The sequence below is a fragment of the Aythya fuligula genome, chromosome 29 (genome assembly GCF_009819795.1).
Source record: "Aythya fuligula isolate bAytFul2 chromosome 29, bAytFul2.pri, whole genome shotgun sequence".
NCBI classification, from domain to species: domain Eukaryota; kingdom Metazoa; phylum Chordata; class Aves; order Anseriformes; family Anatidae; genus Aythya; species Aythya fuligula.
In genome coordinates, this window is record NC_045587.1 from 2,694,042 (window position 1) to 2,712,312 (window position 18,271).

The window sequence follows — 18,271 nt, forward strand, 5'->3', positions numbered from 1 at the left end:
TTGTTCCCTCTGGGCATGAGGACCTTTTGAAGGATGAAAAGGTTCTGACAGGTTAGGAGAGATGTCTCTGAGAAGAGCCTCTGCCATTACCTATAGAATCCCGACTCCCTCGGTTGCTTGAGGAAGAAGCCAGCTCTTTCCCCAACCATAACAACTATGTGAGATGATAATTGACAAATTTAAATTGATATCTGGCACTTAGTTCCAGTGAAGATACCTCCATTGAACGTCCCTGTGAATTAGGTCCAGGATAGTGCTGACCTGTATGAGCATCACATAAGCAGACAGTAAGAGCACCTGGGACAGGCGGAGAAACAAAGAAGAATTCTGTGATGTTCCGAAGAAATGAAGCAAGAAGAGAAAGGCAGGCATGTATGACATAAAGCCTTCTCCCTACCCAGCTTTGCCTTCCACCTCACAGTTAGCACCACTGCAAGACTGGTGATGTCAGCTTCTTTGCTGCGCGCCACACTGCGGTACAATTCACCTCTTCTCTCCAGGAGGTGCAGATGCTGAGGGGTTTACTTCTGGCCTGGGCCACGAGGCAGCAGAGAAAAGGGCTGTGCTGGGTGGGAAAGGAAACTGGGGCTTTGCTCTGGGGAAGGCACCTGTAATGCAGGAGAGGGCAGAGAGCTTTCTGAATCCTCCTTCCACGGCGTTTCTGAATCCATTTACCTCTCATTCTGTATGTGTGTCTCTGTTTGCAGATGCCCCTGCTGGGAACTGTCTCTGTCCACACATCTCTTCTCTATCCATGCTCACAGACCCAATCTGACTTGCTGTGTGCTCAGCTCTGCCCTGCAGACTCCTCTTGGGTACAGGGAAAGGTCTGGAGACATTGCTCTGTTTGCTGGTCCTAATGAACAAAATACCTAGAGGAGAAAATAGAACAGGATCAGACTATAATCAGAGATGAGTGGAGGGACTTTCAGAGGCTCTGCACCAACCTATGTATCTTAGTGTAATGCTCTAGTAGTGTCAGTCTCCTAGACAAATATAACCACACCATTAGTATGCAATCTGCCACGTCACTGAAGCTGGAAAATGGAGACAGAGACACCTAAAGGGTGTCTATTAACAGTAGTCTCTGTCTTGAATTTCTACTTGAAAAGTCCCCTGTGCAATGCCTTGGGGTGGTGTGGGGCTGTGAGCAGTCAGCCCCAGGCAGCAGGCAGCAGGCCCCTGCCCTGCCCTGCTGGGGGGGGCTCCTTCCACCCACAGCTTCTCCCCAGAGCCCCTGGGGAGGCTGAATGCTGAACCTGGCAGGCAGCAGAGGCCCTGCCCCAGCACACAGGCCCTGGGGCACAGCAGGGATCCTGCTCTGTACCACAGCCATGGGCACCCCTGCAGGTGCCCTGCAACACCTTCTCCTCCACACTGCACAAGCCACGAGAGACATCCTGGCAGCTCCTGGCCAGGCAGAGATGTCCCAGATCCAGGAGCCCCTTCCAGGAACCTCCCCTGCACTGTCCAGCAGCCAGAGACTTACCGTGTGCACAGCTATGAAGGTTTCTCCTGCACTGAGCTCTCCTCTGCCCAGACCCTCCAGGCTGCCTGGAATCCCTTTCTGCCCAGGTGCCTGCGGTCCGAGCCCCCAGCCCTGCTGCACTGTGCAGAGGAGCTGCTCCTGGGCAGAGCTGTCTCTCTGCACCAGGACCCTCTTGCCAGGAGCCCTCTCTGTCCAGCTCACCAGCAGAGACCCAGCCTAAGGCATTGTAATGACCTCTCTGGTGGCTTTGGTGATGAGCCCACGAACCTCAGGCACTGAGAGACAATTGAAGACGTCTCTCAAGAAGTCCGAGTCAGAGGCAAGTTTCCTGCAGTGTCCCCCTGAGGGACAGCACTGAAATAGCCTCCCTTGGAGCTTGTTAGAGCAGAGCATTGGAGGCAGTGAGGACAAGCAGACAAAGACAATGCGAAGGTGACACTGATATGTAGGAAAGCTGAATGTGTTTCACCAAGCACAAGGGCCAGGCCTTGACTCCCATCCCCTGGGAAGGGAGATCCTTTCCCTTCACACATTGCTCAAGCCTCTTCCTGGGGCAGTAGGAGACAGCGATTTCTTTCTCTTCATGTCCAGTCTCAACATCCTGAAGTCAGCTTGGTGGCATCATTTCTGTGTCATGCCATTTTCCCCTAGAAAGGAAAGTAGCTCCAAAACCACCCATCAGGCAGTCTCAGGCTACTTTTGCTCTGCTTGGAGACTCTGTGCAACTGGGCCAGAGAAACCTAGGTGTCTCAGCCACTCTACACAGGGCAGGTGCTTTAGGCCCTGAATCCCATCTTGGCAGAACTTCTCTGGGCACTGTCCTGAACCCCACTAAAATGAGGAGCTACACTCTGGGACTGCCCAGAGAAGTTGTGAATGCCCTGTCGCTGGAGGTGTTCAAAGCAAGGTTGGATGGGGCTTTCAGCAACCTGGTCTAGTTGAAGGTGTCTCTGCCTATGGCATGTGAGTTGGAATTATGTGATCTTTAAGGTCCTTTCATACCAAACTGTTCTGTATAAATATGAAGCACGGCACCATACCAGCTACTAGGAAGAAAAATTAACTCTATCGCAGCCAAAACTAGAACAATAACCACCCCTCTTTCCATACCATATGTAATACACAATAAATGTTTGTTCATTGTCTTTTGTGTTACAAAAACAAGGAGTTCCGTTTGAGGAGCGGGAGTTGCGAAAGCTCGCTGCTGAAGTAAGGAGCTGTATAATACTTGGCTAGACACTATGAAAATTCTTTTGCTTAATGTAACAAAAAAGAGAACCCCCTCCCCTTCTCTCCTTCTGCATCTCAGTTGCCTCCTTTGTTCAAAGACAATGCTGCAAAGCTCATGTAACCATCTCCTGATAAGTTGCTAAACTAGTGTATCAACATCCTGCCTTCCTGTCTCACGCTGGGCCAACATGACCAATTAAAAAAAGAAGTTGAACCACAACGCTGAGGAAGACTACGGTCTTCATCTTCACGACCACCAGAGGGACAGAGACGACCCCCTAGCAACAGTGCGCGCAGTCGCAGAATATACCAGGATGTGCTGCGTAATCCCGGAATTACCAAAATACAAAAAAGGGCCCTGGCGGGGGTGAGGTGCACGCCGTTGGTGGAGCTGAGACTCCCCGGCCGCCCAGCGCTGTTTTGCTTGCTGTTGCTTACTCAATAAATTCCTTTCTATTATTAATGCAATGCTCTCTGAAAATTAATTAAGGGGACAACTTATAACACCATATACATCATTCAAATTACTTTATAAGTATTTATATTAATAACAATTATATTGTTATTCTAATTAATTATTATCATCATAATTTTATTATTGATATATTAATAACATATCAACATTAATATATTATTAACCATAATAAATAATTAATAATATTAATAAATTTAACGAAAGTTGATTTATTTAATAAAATTAAATAAAATTAATTAATTACAAATAAAATAATAAATATAATATTAATGAATGGTACATTATTTTTATTATTATTATTATTATCATTATCATTATCATTATTATCATTATTATCATTATTATTACTAAGTTATGATAGGATAAAACAGTTGGACTTGATGATCCTTATGGGTCCCTTCCAATTCAGGATATTCTATGATTCTATGATTCTATGAAAATTATTGCCGCCTCCATAACTCAGGAACCATCTCTTCATCTCTTAGAAACTATTAATAATTACACTCTTTTACACTCTTTGCCTTTTATTCTCAAGGAGTAAATATATAGGAGTAAATATATTTATAGGAGTAAATATAGGAGTAAATATATTTATAAATATATATAAATGTATGTAAATATATACAGGACAGTGGGGGATGCTTTCTTTCAATTCTTCACTCTCCATTTCTCCTTCACCTCCCTCTTCTCCTCCAGGCTAATAACAAGAGCTTTTCAAAGCTTTGAATATCCTTGGGATGGTAAAACCAGCATATTCCTATTGTGATGTTTCCTGAATGTGTTTCAGGTTTTGTTTAAATTTAATCAACTACTTAAGCATGCCATCCAGAGATCTGTCCATAGCCAGGAGAGCTAGGAATGGCAGGGAGTGTGGGAGGATATGGGCAGGCATCTAGAGCAGTGGGCATCTCCAGTGCTCTGGAACTTCACTTCTGAGAATGTGCAGAATCCAAAAAAAATAAAATAAAACACCTGTGAATTGCTTGAAAAAAGTGTGTCATCACCCTGGCAATTCCAAAGAGACACAAATCACTGCAATGTGCTGGGCCTTGACATATGCTTAACAAACCACAATCAACACCTCCTAACCCCTGTGACTTTTCCTGCAGGCACACGCCAGCCCCTATGACAGGTTCATCAGCCAGTCCAACCCTTGTGAAGGGCCCAGCAGCCACTGCAAGCCCTGCAACAGGCCCTGCAGGCACTACAGATCCTGAGATAGGCCCAAAGTTAAACCAACCCCTGTGATAGACCCTATAGCCACTCCAAAACCTGCAAAAGGCCCTGCAGCCACACCAACTCCTCTGAAAGACCCTGTAGCCAGAACAACTCCTGTGTTGGGCCCTGCCCATCCTTCAGAGGAGAAGAAACTCCTACCTACACAAGGAAGAAGTAGGAAAATGATGAGGGCCATCACCAAAGAAGGGCCATCATGGAAGCAGGAGAACAAGGAAGAAGAGATCAAATAAACATCAGAAACCAAGTGATCCCTTTCCCAGGGTAAGCTAGAAGGTATGGGAACAGATTTCAGCCATTATCTCAGTGAGCACATTGTCACCTGGCTGCTCCAGTTCTCGGAGAAAGGAGCCAATAGCCTGGAATTAGAGGACAAGGAAGCCAAGCAGCCAAAATCCCAATCTAGGGAAGGGGTGACTGACAAAGGGAACTTAATCCTGTCATGCCTGAAGGAAAGGTATCCTTTCAAGAAAGGTCTTGTATGTCAACCAGGAAAGTGGACCAACATGCTGAGGGATATCCAGTACCTGAGGGAATTAACAATGCTGAAGGCGATTTGTAGGAACCTAGACAACAAAGAGCTATCCAGAGATCCAGGTGAAGTCAAGTGCACACGACCCATATGACAGAAGTTTGTACAGAGCACACCATCATATGCCAGCTCATTGGCAGTAATGACCTGGGAAGACCAAGAGGAACCCACAGTGGAAGAATTTGCAACTATGGCATTACAAAGTCTCTCTTCTTCCCTATGGGCCTACATTTCGTCTTGAGAGAAACTTTCTCATGAGGTGCAAGAACTACAAGAGAATACATCTTCTTCTTCACCTGCACTAACCAATACCTCAACTATCAGGTGTAAGCATCAATAAAATTCATATAGTGGGTGCATACTATGTGTCACCCTGTGGTTTTGACTGTGTGACCATGGAAAGGTCATGAGAAATTGGGGTGCAAAAAATCTACCTCCACACTAGAGGCAAGGAAACATACATGAAGTGCAAGGAAATAACATTGGCAAAAAGTGGTTCTTCTGAGAAAATTGCTGCTCCAGTTTCTAGCGGCAGTCCTCCCAACAGCGTAATTAATACTATGAGCAGGACTGGAGGGACCCAGCCTCCAGCCAGGGGGAGGAAGGGGACAATCAGTGACAAAAGGGGACAATCCTCAAATCGACTTTGAAGATTATTGGCCTGGCACATCAAACCCAGGCTGAAGTGAGTCCAACTGGGAAGGAGTGGCAAATGCAACCCATTGGGACTGGCCTGGAGGCTCTGTGCAACCTTGGCATAGACTACTTCAGGAGAGGGTACTTCAAAGGTCCACAAGGGTATTGGTGGGCTTATGGCACAGCTGCCTTGGAGGACAGGAGGACAGGAAACAGTCGTCTACCTTGCCCACGCTCTCACAGGACCCTGCTGCTGTGGAGGTGCTGATGGCCAATGAACGGCAGGTGCCAATCGCTACCACAACAGTGCGCCTGAGGCAATATTGCAATAACAGAGACTCCCTGATTCTCATGTATGAGCTGGTTCATTGACTGGAGAGCCAAGGAATGATCAGCAACACTTGCTCACCCTTTAATAGTCTCATATGGATAGTGCAAAATTCTACTGGTGAGTGGAAGATAACGTTGGACTTTTGTGGCCTGAATGAAATCACACCAGCGCTGAGTGCTGCTGTGCCGGGCATGCTAGAACTTCATTCAGTACAAACTGGAGTCAAAGGCAGCCAAGCGCTATGCCACAATTAATATTGCTAATGCATTTTTCTCCATCCCTCTGGCAGCAGTGTGAAGACCCCACTTTGCTTTCACATGCTAGGTCATCCTGTCCACCTGGAATTGACTGGCCCAGGGCTGGAAACACAGCCCTACCATTTGCCATGAGCTGATCCAGACTGCTCTAGAAAAGGGGGAAGCTCCTGAACACCTGCAATACCTTGATGACATCGCTACGTGGGGTAGCACAGCAGAAGAAGTATTTGAGAAAGGGAAGCAAATGTTCCAAATCCTTCTGAAAACTTGTATTGCCCTAAAACAAAGTAAGGTCAAGGGACCTGCATAGGAGATCCTAATATAGGCTGTCCAGGTTCAGGGGGACCCGTGCTGGGGGAAAGGTTGAGCAGCGAGCGGTCAGTGTGTGATGAGCAATTGCATTGTGCATCACTTCCTTTATACATACAATAATAATAAAAATAAAATTTCTTAGTATTTATTAGTAGTATTTCATTTTCATATTCATTTCATTTTCATATTCATTTTCTGTCCTTTTAAACTGTCTTTATTTCAACCCATTATCTTTTTTGGGGGGTGGGTGTGAGCTAACATCTGTGTGGTGCTGAGGTGCCTGACAGGTTAAAGCACAACATGTTTGACAACCACACTCCAGCAGCACAAATCACACTTTAAAAAAATCAGTCTCTGACATCTACAGAGAGAAGCAGTCAGTGATGACTTCAGTCTGTTTCAAACACCACACCCCAGGAGAGATTTAAGGAACTGTCATCCCTGAGGCCTTGGGGACACCTCGAGGGAGCGCAATGGCACAGAGCAAGCAATCAGGAGTTGGACTCAATGATCCTTATGGGTTCTTTCCAACTCGGGATATTCTATGATTCTGTGATGCCATGGTTGGGTGCTGTGCTGTTGAGATGGCCAGTCTCCTAGGCTCAAGGGGAGCTCCTGGCAAGCGGGCAGCGGTGCAGAGAGACAGCTCTGCCCAGGAGCAGCTCCTCTGCACAGCACAGCAGGGCTGGGGGCTCTGAGTGCAGGTGGCACAGGGAGAGGAGAGGAGAGAGGGCTTGGAGGCAGTGAGGAGCGCAACAACAGAGGGCAGTGTGTGGCAGGACAGATCTGCATGCTCTTGACACCGTGAGTCTCTGGCAGCAGGGCAATGCAGGTGCAGTTGCCAAAGAGGTCTTCTACATCTGGCACATCCGATGGCTGATATAACATATGTCCAGATGGTTCTCTCTGGTTATGCAGTGCTTTAGAAAATGACATTATGAGGGGGCGTTTCAAGAGGAAGATCGAGCCTTGATTTATCTGAAGGGTAAGGCTTTTTCTGCCGTCTGTGCTTTCACATTCCTGCTGTGGAGGGGAGCAGGTTTTGTGGTAACGAATTGTCAGATTTGTACGGGAGACTGAAACTCCTGGAGTATTGCACTGAGAAATCAGTCTGTCAGTGGTGAAATGTGTAACGTACCTTCCCAAGCCTCATCTCACAGACAGCACCAACATCACATTGTGGTCCTCTAAGGTTTGGTCTAAGCTGATCTTTAGGAGCTACAAACCTCCTGTCTTTGGGAGGTGTCTGCAGGCCAAAGCAGAGCACAAAGCATTTGCAATGAGCATGAGCTGCCTCCTCTGCAGGCAGAGCTGCAGCACAGGAGGGTCTGCTGAGTGTCCATCTGTCACTCCCTGGCCTTGCCTCCCCTGGCAGCAGCACGCTGGCATTCCTCCTGGCTTTTCCACCTGGTCATGCTGCTGCTGTTCTTGTTCCCAGGCTGGCTGGGGATGGGGGTTTCACATGCACTTGGAGTGAGTCCTCAGTGTGCTTGGGAAAAGGGGAGTACAGGGTGAGGTGTCTGGAAATGTGTGCTTTGAGACTGGATTCTTCTCTCCAAAGAGACACCAGCACAGGACAGTTGACACTATGACTGACAGACAGACTGGATGTGCTCTCTAAAGGACACTGCACTAAGGACAACGTCCCTTTGATGATCCACAAGGTTTACTTAAGTACAGTAGAAATGCTTAGGATTTATGCCTCATAAACAACCTTCAGGTGTGGTGGAGCAGCTAGAATGAAAGAGACAAATAGAAATCACCATATGAACTTGCTTTGGGGCAGGGCTGACTCCCGCAAAGCCCACACAGAGTCCGTGCTCTCAGTGAAACCCGTAAGCAGCATCAGTCAGAAGTCATGAAAGGAACCTGCCAAAAGTCTGAACGGAAGTGGAGATTTGTTTGGGAGGGATTAAATGAGAAATGTGATGAGTTTTCCTCTGAAATGAGAAATAGAGGCTTACATGAAAAATTGAAATATTTTTTTCCAAGAAAACTCTGTTGTAAACTATCAGTGTTTTTCTGTTCCTTCAGCAGGACCCCACGCCCAGAAACAGCAAATGGCCAACAGCAGCTCTGTGAGTGAATTCCTCTTGCTGGCGTTCGCAGACACGCGGGAGCTGCAGCTCCTGCACTTAGCGCTCTTCCTGGGCATCTACCTGGCTGCCCTCCTGGGCAACGGCCTCATCCTCACCACTGTAGCCTGCGACCACCGCCTCCACACCCCCATGTACTTCTTCCTCCTCAACCTCGCCCTCCTTGACCTTGGGTCCATCTCCACCACTCTGCCCAAAGCCATGGCCAATTCCCTGTGGGACACCAGGGCCATCTCCTATGAAGGATGTGCTGCACAAATCCTCTTTTCACTCTTCTTGGTTGGAGCAGAGTATTCCCTCCTCACCGTCATGGCCTATGACCGCTACGTTGCCATCTGCAAGCCCCTGCACTACGGGAGCCTCCTAGGCAGCAGAGCTTGTGCCCAGATGGCAGCAGCTGCCTGGGGCAGTGGCTTTCTCAATGCTGTCCTGCACACAGCCAACACATTTTCCCTGCCCCTCTGCCAAGGCAATGCTGTGGACCAGTTCTTCTGTGAAATCCCCCAGATCCTCAAGCTCTCCTGCTCAGATGCGTATCTCAGGGAAGCTGGATTAATTGTATTCAGTGTTTCTGTGTTATTTGGTTGTTCTGTTTTCATTGTTATTTCCTATATTCAGATCTTCAGGGTAGTGCTGAGGGTCCCCTCTGAGCAGGGACGTCACAAAGCCTTTTCCACGTGCCTCCCTCACATGGCTGTGGTCTCCCTGTTTATCAGCACTGCCATGTTTGCCTACCTGAAGCCCTCCTCCATCTCTTCCCCATACCTGGACCTGGTGGTGGCAGTTCTGTACTCGGTGGTGCCTCCAGCAGTGAACCCTCTCATCTACAGCATGAGAAACCAGGAACTAAGGGATGCAATGCGGACACTGGTAGAATGCACAATTCTTCAGCATATTCGCCTATAATAATATGCCGATAATCAGAAATCCCTGCTTTTCTCAGAAAGTTTTTACATATTTTTATTATTATCTATCTGTACTATTATTTTCTCTCTATATATATATTTTTCTGATTTATAAAATATTATCCTTAGCCTCCTACAGGTTAATTATTTTCTGATGGAACATTGCTTCCTGTGTAGATAAACTCAATCAGGATGTCATTGGAAATTCAGTGGTCTCTTGTGCCATCTCTTTTCATCTACTCTGGAGCTGGGGGAGCAGCCCCAGCATGCAGGACGGGCTCAGGGCCAAGAGCCCGGCTGCCACATGGAGGAGTAGCTCTGGTGGCCCTCAGGGCTGCCCCTCACTGCCCGCTGGACTCTGCATCTCTGCTGCCTTTGGGTTGGGGCTGCTGCTTCCCTGGAGCCATGGCCATGGCCAGCAGCAGGACATGGCCTTTTTGCTACTGCTCTCTTTTGGCTTCCACTTTGTTTCTTTGTGCTCTTGTATCCGTGTTGCTCTTGAGGTCTCATATGCCTTGCTGACAGTCCTGTGGTCTCTGCAGTGACTTCCTTGTGGCTTCAGGCAGCAGCAGGTAATGTGAAGCCGTGGGTCACAGCTGGCCTCCCTGATAGAACCACAGAAACAAAAGGGGCTGCTCAAGGCAAACCCAGAAGCATCAATACCTCCTCCAAATGTGTCATCAGGAATAGAGCCAAGGGATTGCTCCCTGCTCTTCTGTATTCTGGGGTTTGTCATGGAGTGAAGGACACAGGCTGAGAGTACTAGGGTGGTCTGTGAGGGACCAAGGGCAGGACATAGAGCTACCTTTATGACAGCACTTACCAAAGCAGACAACAACTGGTCTTGGACTCATCTGCATGGGAATGTGCCCCTGCTTTGGGGCTGATGGCTGATGCCAGCCAGGAGAGGCAACTGGATCTGCCAGGAAATGTCAGGGGAGCCAAGTGATGTGCTCAGTGAATAGAACCTCATAAAATGAGTGACCATCCAAAGAATCTGTTAGGGGGAAAAGCATATTTGAGGGGTCTAGGGGCTAAGGAAGGCTCTGCAATGCCAGGGCAAGCACTGAAGAGCCAGCAGATGAAGGCATATAAGACTGCAGAATAATTGAGCCTATTTAAAGCCTTGTGGGCCAGATGTGGTCATCCTTCAGGGCTGCTTTCATTTTTCTACACAAAGGGGGCCACTGCCTCCAAGATGCCTGTGGGAACACGAAGCATGCATAAAGGCCTGCAAAAAGTTACCCTGGGTCTGTAGGAGCCATTCTGGAACCAAATCTTGTAGGCAGGATGCACACTTCAGCTGCTGGGCACATTGTGCAGGGTGCTGCTACAGGCCTTTGTGTCCTTCTCCATGCTGGCTTAGGAGCTGCTTCTTTCTCAGGAACAGAATAGCCAATAGAGGTTAGTCAGATACTCTGAGTTCATGAAAGCCATCAGAAAGCTGTCCCTAAGAAGATAACTGATATTGGGAAGTCAGGAGAAGCCTGGCTAGGAGAGATATGAGATTTGAGGGAGGATAGGAAAACCTGGACAGCAGAAACTAATGATTTTGAAGAAGTAAGAATGTTCAGGTAATGTTGATCCTGCAGTAAAGCTGATTTAAAGCAGTCATGTGAGGGCTTTGCCCTATTTTAACCTGTAACATTAATACTTAAACCTAAATGCTACTTCACACCCTGATGGGAATACACTGCACTAGTGTTTGACCACAATATCCCTTGAAGCCAAAAGTAGTCCGTAGCCCCACTACATTATCTTTACTCTCTTGCTCACCCTGATCCCTGCCCATAACACTACTTTTAAAATGCTCTATTTAGCCCTAGACTTCTTGCAGATCTAAACAAAACCCTAAAACAAAGAACTTGCACATACCCTACCCACAGACCTGACACCCCAAGCAGAACAATAAACCCTCCCACTAAACCTTTGATTATTCTCTAACATAGAAATGTGAACCCTAATCCCTAATCCCATACTTGAACAACACCCATGCCCCTGTTCCTGTGCTTCAACCTTCTCACCTTCAACCCTTTTCCTAACCCATAACTTTAGGTGCTTGGCCCCCTAGGGCAAGGCATGAATCTTCGGGTTGCTATGCAGTCACATGGCATTCAAAGCTGAATGTGAGGGGCCATGGATCTGGTCAGCTTGTAGGCCAGAAGGAGGAGATGGGTGGGAATGCTCCAATGAGCTCAGCTCTGCCTCAGGATCTCATGCACCAGCAGGAGGAATGTGACTGTGGTGGTGACTGTGAGGTCACTTCTGTCTCCGAAGTTGATAGGGCAGCAGCAGGAATGCATCATGGAAAGGGACTGTGAGGTCACTTCCATCTGGACTAGCTGCCTGGTCACCCTTGACTTTCACCTGAGATCTGTACTTTTCAGCTGACATGTCCCAGTGGTCCTGGTAGTCCAGCAGAAGGCACCTGGTTGGCACGCTGACTGTGGGATCCCCTCTGCCTACATGACCAGGAGGACCCATGTAGAAAGAAGGCCCCAATATGGGTTGTCATGTCCCTTATGCTTGTGTATATGACTGGACAGCAGGAAGCACAAGGCTTTGGTGTGTCTAGCCAAGAAGCTGCAAGGCCAACAGCAGGCGCACGGCTTGGAAGATGCTGGTGACTTGTGTCTGGTTGGCTGACAGGCTGCAAGAAGGCTGATGGGTTGGGATGTCTACTTTAGGAGTGGTTTCCACCCTGATGAACATTTCTTTGGCAGTAAGAAAGAGCAGGAGTGAAAAACTGCTACAAAGTGCACCTTGGAAGGTTGGCACTGGACAGAGGGATGAAGAAACATCCCTCAAAGAGTAGTGCTATGGTACCAGAGGTCACCTGAAGAGTGTCCATGATAAGACCCTGTTTTTATGTTTCAAGGAACAGCTGGTGAGGGTTGATGAGACATTAGTGAAATGATGGAAATGCTGGGATGAGAGCAAGGTGGTGAACAGAGATGGGTGTCTGCAGTCTTCAAGGAGATAGGGCAAAGTATAAGACAGCATAGTAAAGCCTGCAGAGAAGGCAGAGGGTGCTGGCAAGAATGGAAGGTCCCAACAGCCCTGACATTTTTGTCCCCTTTGCTAGAGCTTATGAGTAGATGAGATGTAGTCATTGCAATGGAGACTCACTGCAACCTTGCAACCCTGTGCAGAGGCAGAGAGGTGTCATGCCACTGTTCTTCTCTGGCATCACACTGCCCACCACATCCCACAGACCCCCAGGAAGAGCCCTAAGCCAGGCATAGGGTGCAGGATCTGCCCTCCCAGTATGTGCGGCCAGGCCTTGGTCCTTCTGCTTCACTAAAACCAACCAAGACCTTTTTCAGCACAGTGCCTTTGCCTGTCTGTAATCATGGCCTCCAATTAGCTGCTCTAACAAGTCCCTGAGGAGGCTGTCTTAGTAATAGCCATCAGAGGGGCCCATTAATACTCCAAGTCACTTCAACTTTTCCTTCTGGCTTTACTTTCTCAAGCAATTGCATCATTCTCCTCTCAATACCTGAGCTTCATATACTCAGCACCAAAATACACTGCGGAACTCATTAAAATGAAGAAACTCCTAACATCTCTTCCATAATTTTCTTCAAGACATCAAGAATTCTTCAGCTAATTTGGGAGCTTTCATGTTGTAGTTAAGGAAGAAGATATCAAAAAGCACTAATAAAATATTTTCTCATTTTAAAGGGAGAATTTTGTTGCATTTCAGTTTGGAGCATCATTCTCTAAGTGATATTGATCCTGGGTGTCTCCTTTGGAGATTTGCATAGGGAGGAAAAGCAGACACTTGAGGTCTGACGCTGCATGGACAACCTTGCTCCTCACCACCCCAGCCCTGCCATTTCTCTTACTGGCCATCAGGTAATTGCTTCTCATTTCCTTACAACAGACTTCACTCAAGGCTGCAGCTGGATGTTACAGCCCCTTTGCACCAACTCCTACCTGCTTTACTACGAGACCTGGCAGCACACAGATGCAGAAGTTTTTTTCCTATTTCCAACCAAAGAACAGGAAAACATGCAGCAATTAAAACAAAAACAAAACTAAACAAAACAAAACAAACAACAACAAAAAAACAAGCTCTTCATCTTGTATGCCTTCTGTGAGGTTTACCTTCCCAACAGGATGATTGATAGGATGTTCTAAAAGATGAGGTTCCTGCTAAGGAAACAATTAGACAGACTACTGACAGATGGGCAAGCTGGGCTGCTTCTAACTCAAAGCTCAAAGCAGCAACTGGGTCAGTGGGAGTGGTATGAATGATCAAAGAATAAGGGGAGGGCAAACCAGGAGAATCATGGGAAGTGCATAGGTCCAGACAGGCAGCTGGAAAGGGGACATCCAACATGGACTGTTTCATCAACATAGATGCAAGTACCTGGCTGATGAAGGAGCACATCATGATAGATAAAGCGATGACAATGCAAGTACAGGTGAACACCAGTATTTATTTTCCTGTGATGAATTTACATCCTGACAATTCACATTTTTTCATGGTAGAAACTACACTGTGTGACATTTTATAGAAGGGATTGAATCTTCTGAAGTGATGAGTAGTTGCTCTATTAGTTAAGTACCAAAGAAATTACTGGGTATTGAGGCAGAGCTTTTCTGTCTGACCATAAGCAATCAGGAAGAAGCATGAGAGACCCCATTGTATTTGAGATAATTCCCTGGATTTGCAGTTGTCAGAAAGGACCTGCAGGAGACCAGAGCCTTTTGGGGGATTCAGGTGGAGGTAGGAGTTCCCAGGGAAACTCCACTGCCAGCAGTGCTCTTTATCCGTGCAATTATAGTCCAGCCCAGAACACAAACCCCTTCAAGGACACACCCCTTCTTCAGTGAATTCCTGAGACTGACCCAAAGTTGAAATGGCCATTGGGAACCCAAGATACTCTCCTTTGTTTCTACTAGACAGCTGAACATCCATTTACCATCCTGGGTCATCTGCGGCAAATTCAGTCTGCAAGACTCCAGAACAGGACACTTCAAATGGCTGAAACAGAACCCATCAGCTTGCCCCACTTTGGGAAATCATCCCCTTCGAACTATGAGTATGAAAATGAAAAATGTAAAATGACTCATCAGGTCAATGCACAGAGTAAAGAAAAGTCATATATATTGTGCTGTAGTGGTAGAAGGCAAAAAAGCACTGCATTGTGCCTCAGACTAATCAAGGAGACATAATTTAGTTCATTCACAAGATAAAGAAAAACACTCTAAGTGGAGTGAACAATGTTGATTTGTGGCCTAAAATGAAAAAGGATGTTGATCACTGGTGAAGGAACTGTCCCTTTGTGCCATCACCAGTGCAAATTACACAAGAACTACATCACACAAAGTAACCTGTCCCACCCTGGCCCTGTCACCCTATGAGGCTGGGGAGAGGAAAGTGACAGCCAAGAGATGCATTTGGGTGTGAAAGGTGGGGCCCAGAAGAGACAAGGAGTCGAGGCAGTGGGTAGGGGAGTCCAGGAGAAGCAGCCCAAGGGGTGGTGCTGCTTGTGAGGACACGCTTGTGCCAGCAGCCTGAGCGGGCTGCAGCTGTGCACAGGTGAGGGGAGGCCAGGAAGCGCATGCCAAGAGCACTCCTGCCAGCAGGGACAAGGCTGGGGTCAGGGGCAAAGGGAGAGGCAGGCCCAGGGCAGAGGGTTGCAAGGGCGCTGCTGATCTCCCTGCCCCTGCAGAAGCCACACTAGCCCTCAGCAGATGTGCTGGCTGGCACGCACAGGGAGGTCCTGGTGTCCATCAGAGAGCAACAAGAAGTGCGCTGGAGAGGGCCAGGGCGAGGTGGGTGGCAGAGCCCCATGCAGGAGCTGGCTGGGGGTCCCCTCTGCTGCAGCCACTGCACGGAGCATGGCAGGAAGAGGGCAGACAGGGCTTGTGGCCATGGGGCAGAGCCTAGCCCTGGACTCTCCATGACCACCTTGCAGGTCCTGGTGATGTGCGGAAAAGACTCCACAGCCATAGGGTTGTAAAGTAGGTATACTTTATTGCGGTGCACCGGGCGCGCTGGGAATAGGTTCCCTCAAAAAGGTGCGCACCTGCCTGGTCGGCTCTCAGAACTTTATACATGTACATGAATACTGTGACATATTACATGAGCTCTAATACATATTCATTAATTTCCCCCAAAAGGTGGACCTCTTCCAAGTACTCATTTCCATACTCCCCGCCCTTAGCTCCTTTCGGTTGCGCCTGCACAGTGTAGCCCAGTGCTCGTGGGCAGGGGTCTTTCAGGATGAAGGCAACGAGGAAGAGGAGGTTAAACTTTTTACCTTTCTGGACTTTGACCTGCTGTTGGACAGTATTTAGAAGTTTTGTGTTTATCTTTGCCTTGTTTCCTGGCAACAAGTTGTTCATCCTTTCCTAATGAGTTGTTCGTCCTTCTCTCATCCATTGGCCTTGAGTGATATCTTCGTTTTTACAACTGCTTCTCACAAGGTTCTCATCTACATCCCTATAATTACGATGTTTTTAGGTTCTCATTCATATCCCTGATAATTAGGATACTTTACCATATATGTGGCTAAATACTAATTCGGATAAGTTTTAGTATCTTCCCCATCTCACTGACAGGCTGCAGTGAGGGAATGAATGCTCTGCGCCCCATTCCTGCTCTGCCCAGACCAGCAAGGGCCCAGAGCGGCCTCCTCTCCCCTGCCCCTGCAGCTCTAGGTTCCCTTTGTGCAACCCTGGCTCTGCAGCACCAAGCCCTGCTGGGAGCCCTCCACTGCATGTTCCCACCACTCCATGACACTGCTGTTGCCCTCTGCCGGGCACTGCCCAGCCCAGCCCAGCCCAGCGCCTGCCCACCTCTCCCCACCTCCCTGCCCTCTCCCCAGCCCTGCCCAGCAGACCAGGCTAAGCTGGCCCCAGGGCAATGCCCACCGCAGGCTGATGCAGGGCTCTGAGCACGACCACCACAGCCCCAGCCCCTCGCAAGGCACTGTAGCTGCTGGGACAAAGGTAGCTCTGGCTCCCCATCAGCCCCTGGGCTGAGGCCAGCCATGGCTCAGGAGATGGAGGTCTGTGAAGCTGCAGGACCCTTGCTCTCTTGCATGGGAGATCCCCAGAACAGAGTGCCTGTGACCTGCAGGGCCAGTCCCGCTCCCCAGGCCTGCACAAGAGACCTGGCTCAGGCACAGAGCAGCCTGCCCCATGCACAGAGCAGCCTGCCCCAGGCACAGAGCAGCGTGCCCCGAGCAGGTGCCTGCACGAAGACCTTTCTCCTTTACTCATGTTCACAGGCCGAGAAATGCTGCCCTGCGCTTCCCCAGGACCATCCCAGTTCCCAGGGAGCCTTGCCCAGGGCAGTGTGTCCATGCTGCCTGGCTGGCCATTGCTCCTTCTCTGCCCATACTCCCTGCAGGGATCCGAGCTGGCAGTGCTGCTGTGCAGAGACAGGGACTGTGGTGCCCTGGGACCTCTGGAGGAGTCCCCCCTGCCCGTGCTGCTCAGGGTGGGCAGCAGACCCAACTCTGTGGAGATCTCTGCTGCTGAGCCCTTTTCCATCTGCCCTGATGGCTCAGCAGCACAGGGCAGTGTTTGGCAAGGCCATGGGGTGTCTCTAAGGGCACAAAGTGCTGGCGAGTGCTGCACAAGACCTAGCCCATGAAGCCTCAGAGATGTTGGGTATCAATTACTCTGCAGTCTTATGGCCCCTCTGCTGGTGGTTCGTCAATGTCTCTCCTGGCATTGCAGAGCCTTCCTTATCAATATCAGATCCTCCTTATCTTATTCCTCAGATTCACCTTTTCCTTTACAGGACTCTTCTTTGGAAGGTCACTCATTTTACGAGCTTCTATTAACTCATATTCACCCACTCCTCACTGTATGTTACCTGTGGCAAGCTCCAGACCTCTCCTGGCAGCTCTAGTGTACTCTCCCAGCAGGCATCACCAATCAGCAAAGGGCACAGTCCCATGCAGACAGGTCCAAGACCAGCTGTTGTCTGCTTTGGTAAGTGCTGTCATAAAGGACACTCTTAGTTCAGCCCTATATCCCTCACAGACCACCCTGTGACTTTAGAATGGTGTGTTTCACTCTGTGAAGAACCTCAGAAAACAGAAGAGCAGGGAGCAACCCCTTGGCTCTATTCCTGGCAGCAGCTTTGGAAGAGGGGTCCAGGCTTCTGCATTTGCACCGAGCAGCCCTTTTTGTTTCTGCGGTTTTATCAGGGATGCCAGCTGTGACCCAGGGCTGCACATTGCCTTCTGCTGCCTGCAGCCACAGGGATGCCACTCAGAGACCACAGGACTGTCACCAAGGTACACGAGACCTTAAGGATAATATAAAAAACTAGAACACAAGAGAACAATGTGGAAACCAGAAGAGAGCAGCAGCAAAAAGGCCACATCCTGCTGCTGGCCATGGCCATGGCTCCAGGGAAGCAGCAGCCCGGACCCAAAGGCAGCAGAGAGGCAGAGCCCAGAGGGCAGTGAGGTGTAGCCCCGAGGGCCACTGGGGCTGCTCCTCCGAGTGGCAGCTGGGCTTTTGACTCTGAGCCCCTCCAGCGTGCTGGGGCTGCTCCCCCAGCTCTAGAGGAGATGGGAAGAGATGGCACTGGAGATCAATGAATTTATGATGACTTCCTTATCCAGTTTATCTACACATGAAGCCTGGTTCTATTGGTAAATCGTTAACAAGTAGGAGGCCAGAAATAATATTTACATAAGAAAAAATATAGGAAATAATAATACAGACAAATATTGAGAAAAAATATTGTGAGATTTTCTGAGAAAAAAACTAGGATTTCTGCTTTTAGTCATATTA

At 48.6% G+C, this 18,271-nt stretch overlaps 1 protein-coding gene across 1 annotated transcript; it reads left to right on the forward strand.

Moving 5' to 3' along the window:
• The first annotated feature begins 8,558 nt into the window (after nucleotides 1-8,558).
• Nucleotides 8,559-9,500, forward strand: LOC116499882 (olfactory receptor 14J1-like). The gene has a single exon (XM_032204733.1). The coding sequence runs from the start codon at nucleotides 8,559-8,561 to the stop codon at nucleotides 9,498-9,500; it is 942 nt and encodes a 313-aa protein (XP_032060624.1).
• The last annotated feature ends 8,771 nt before the right edge of the window (nucleotides 9,501-18,271 follow it).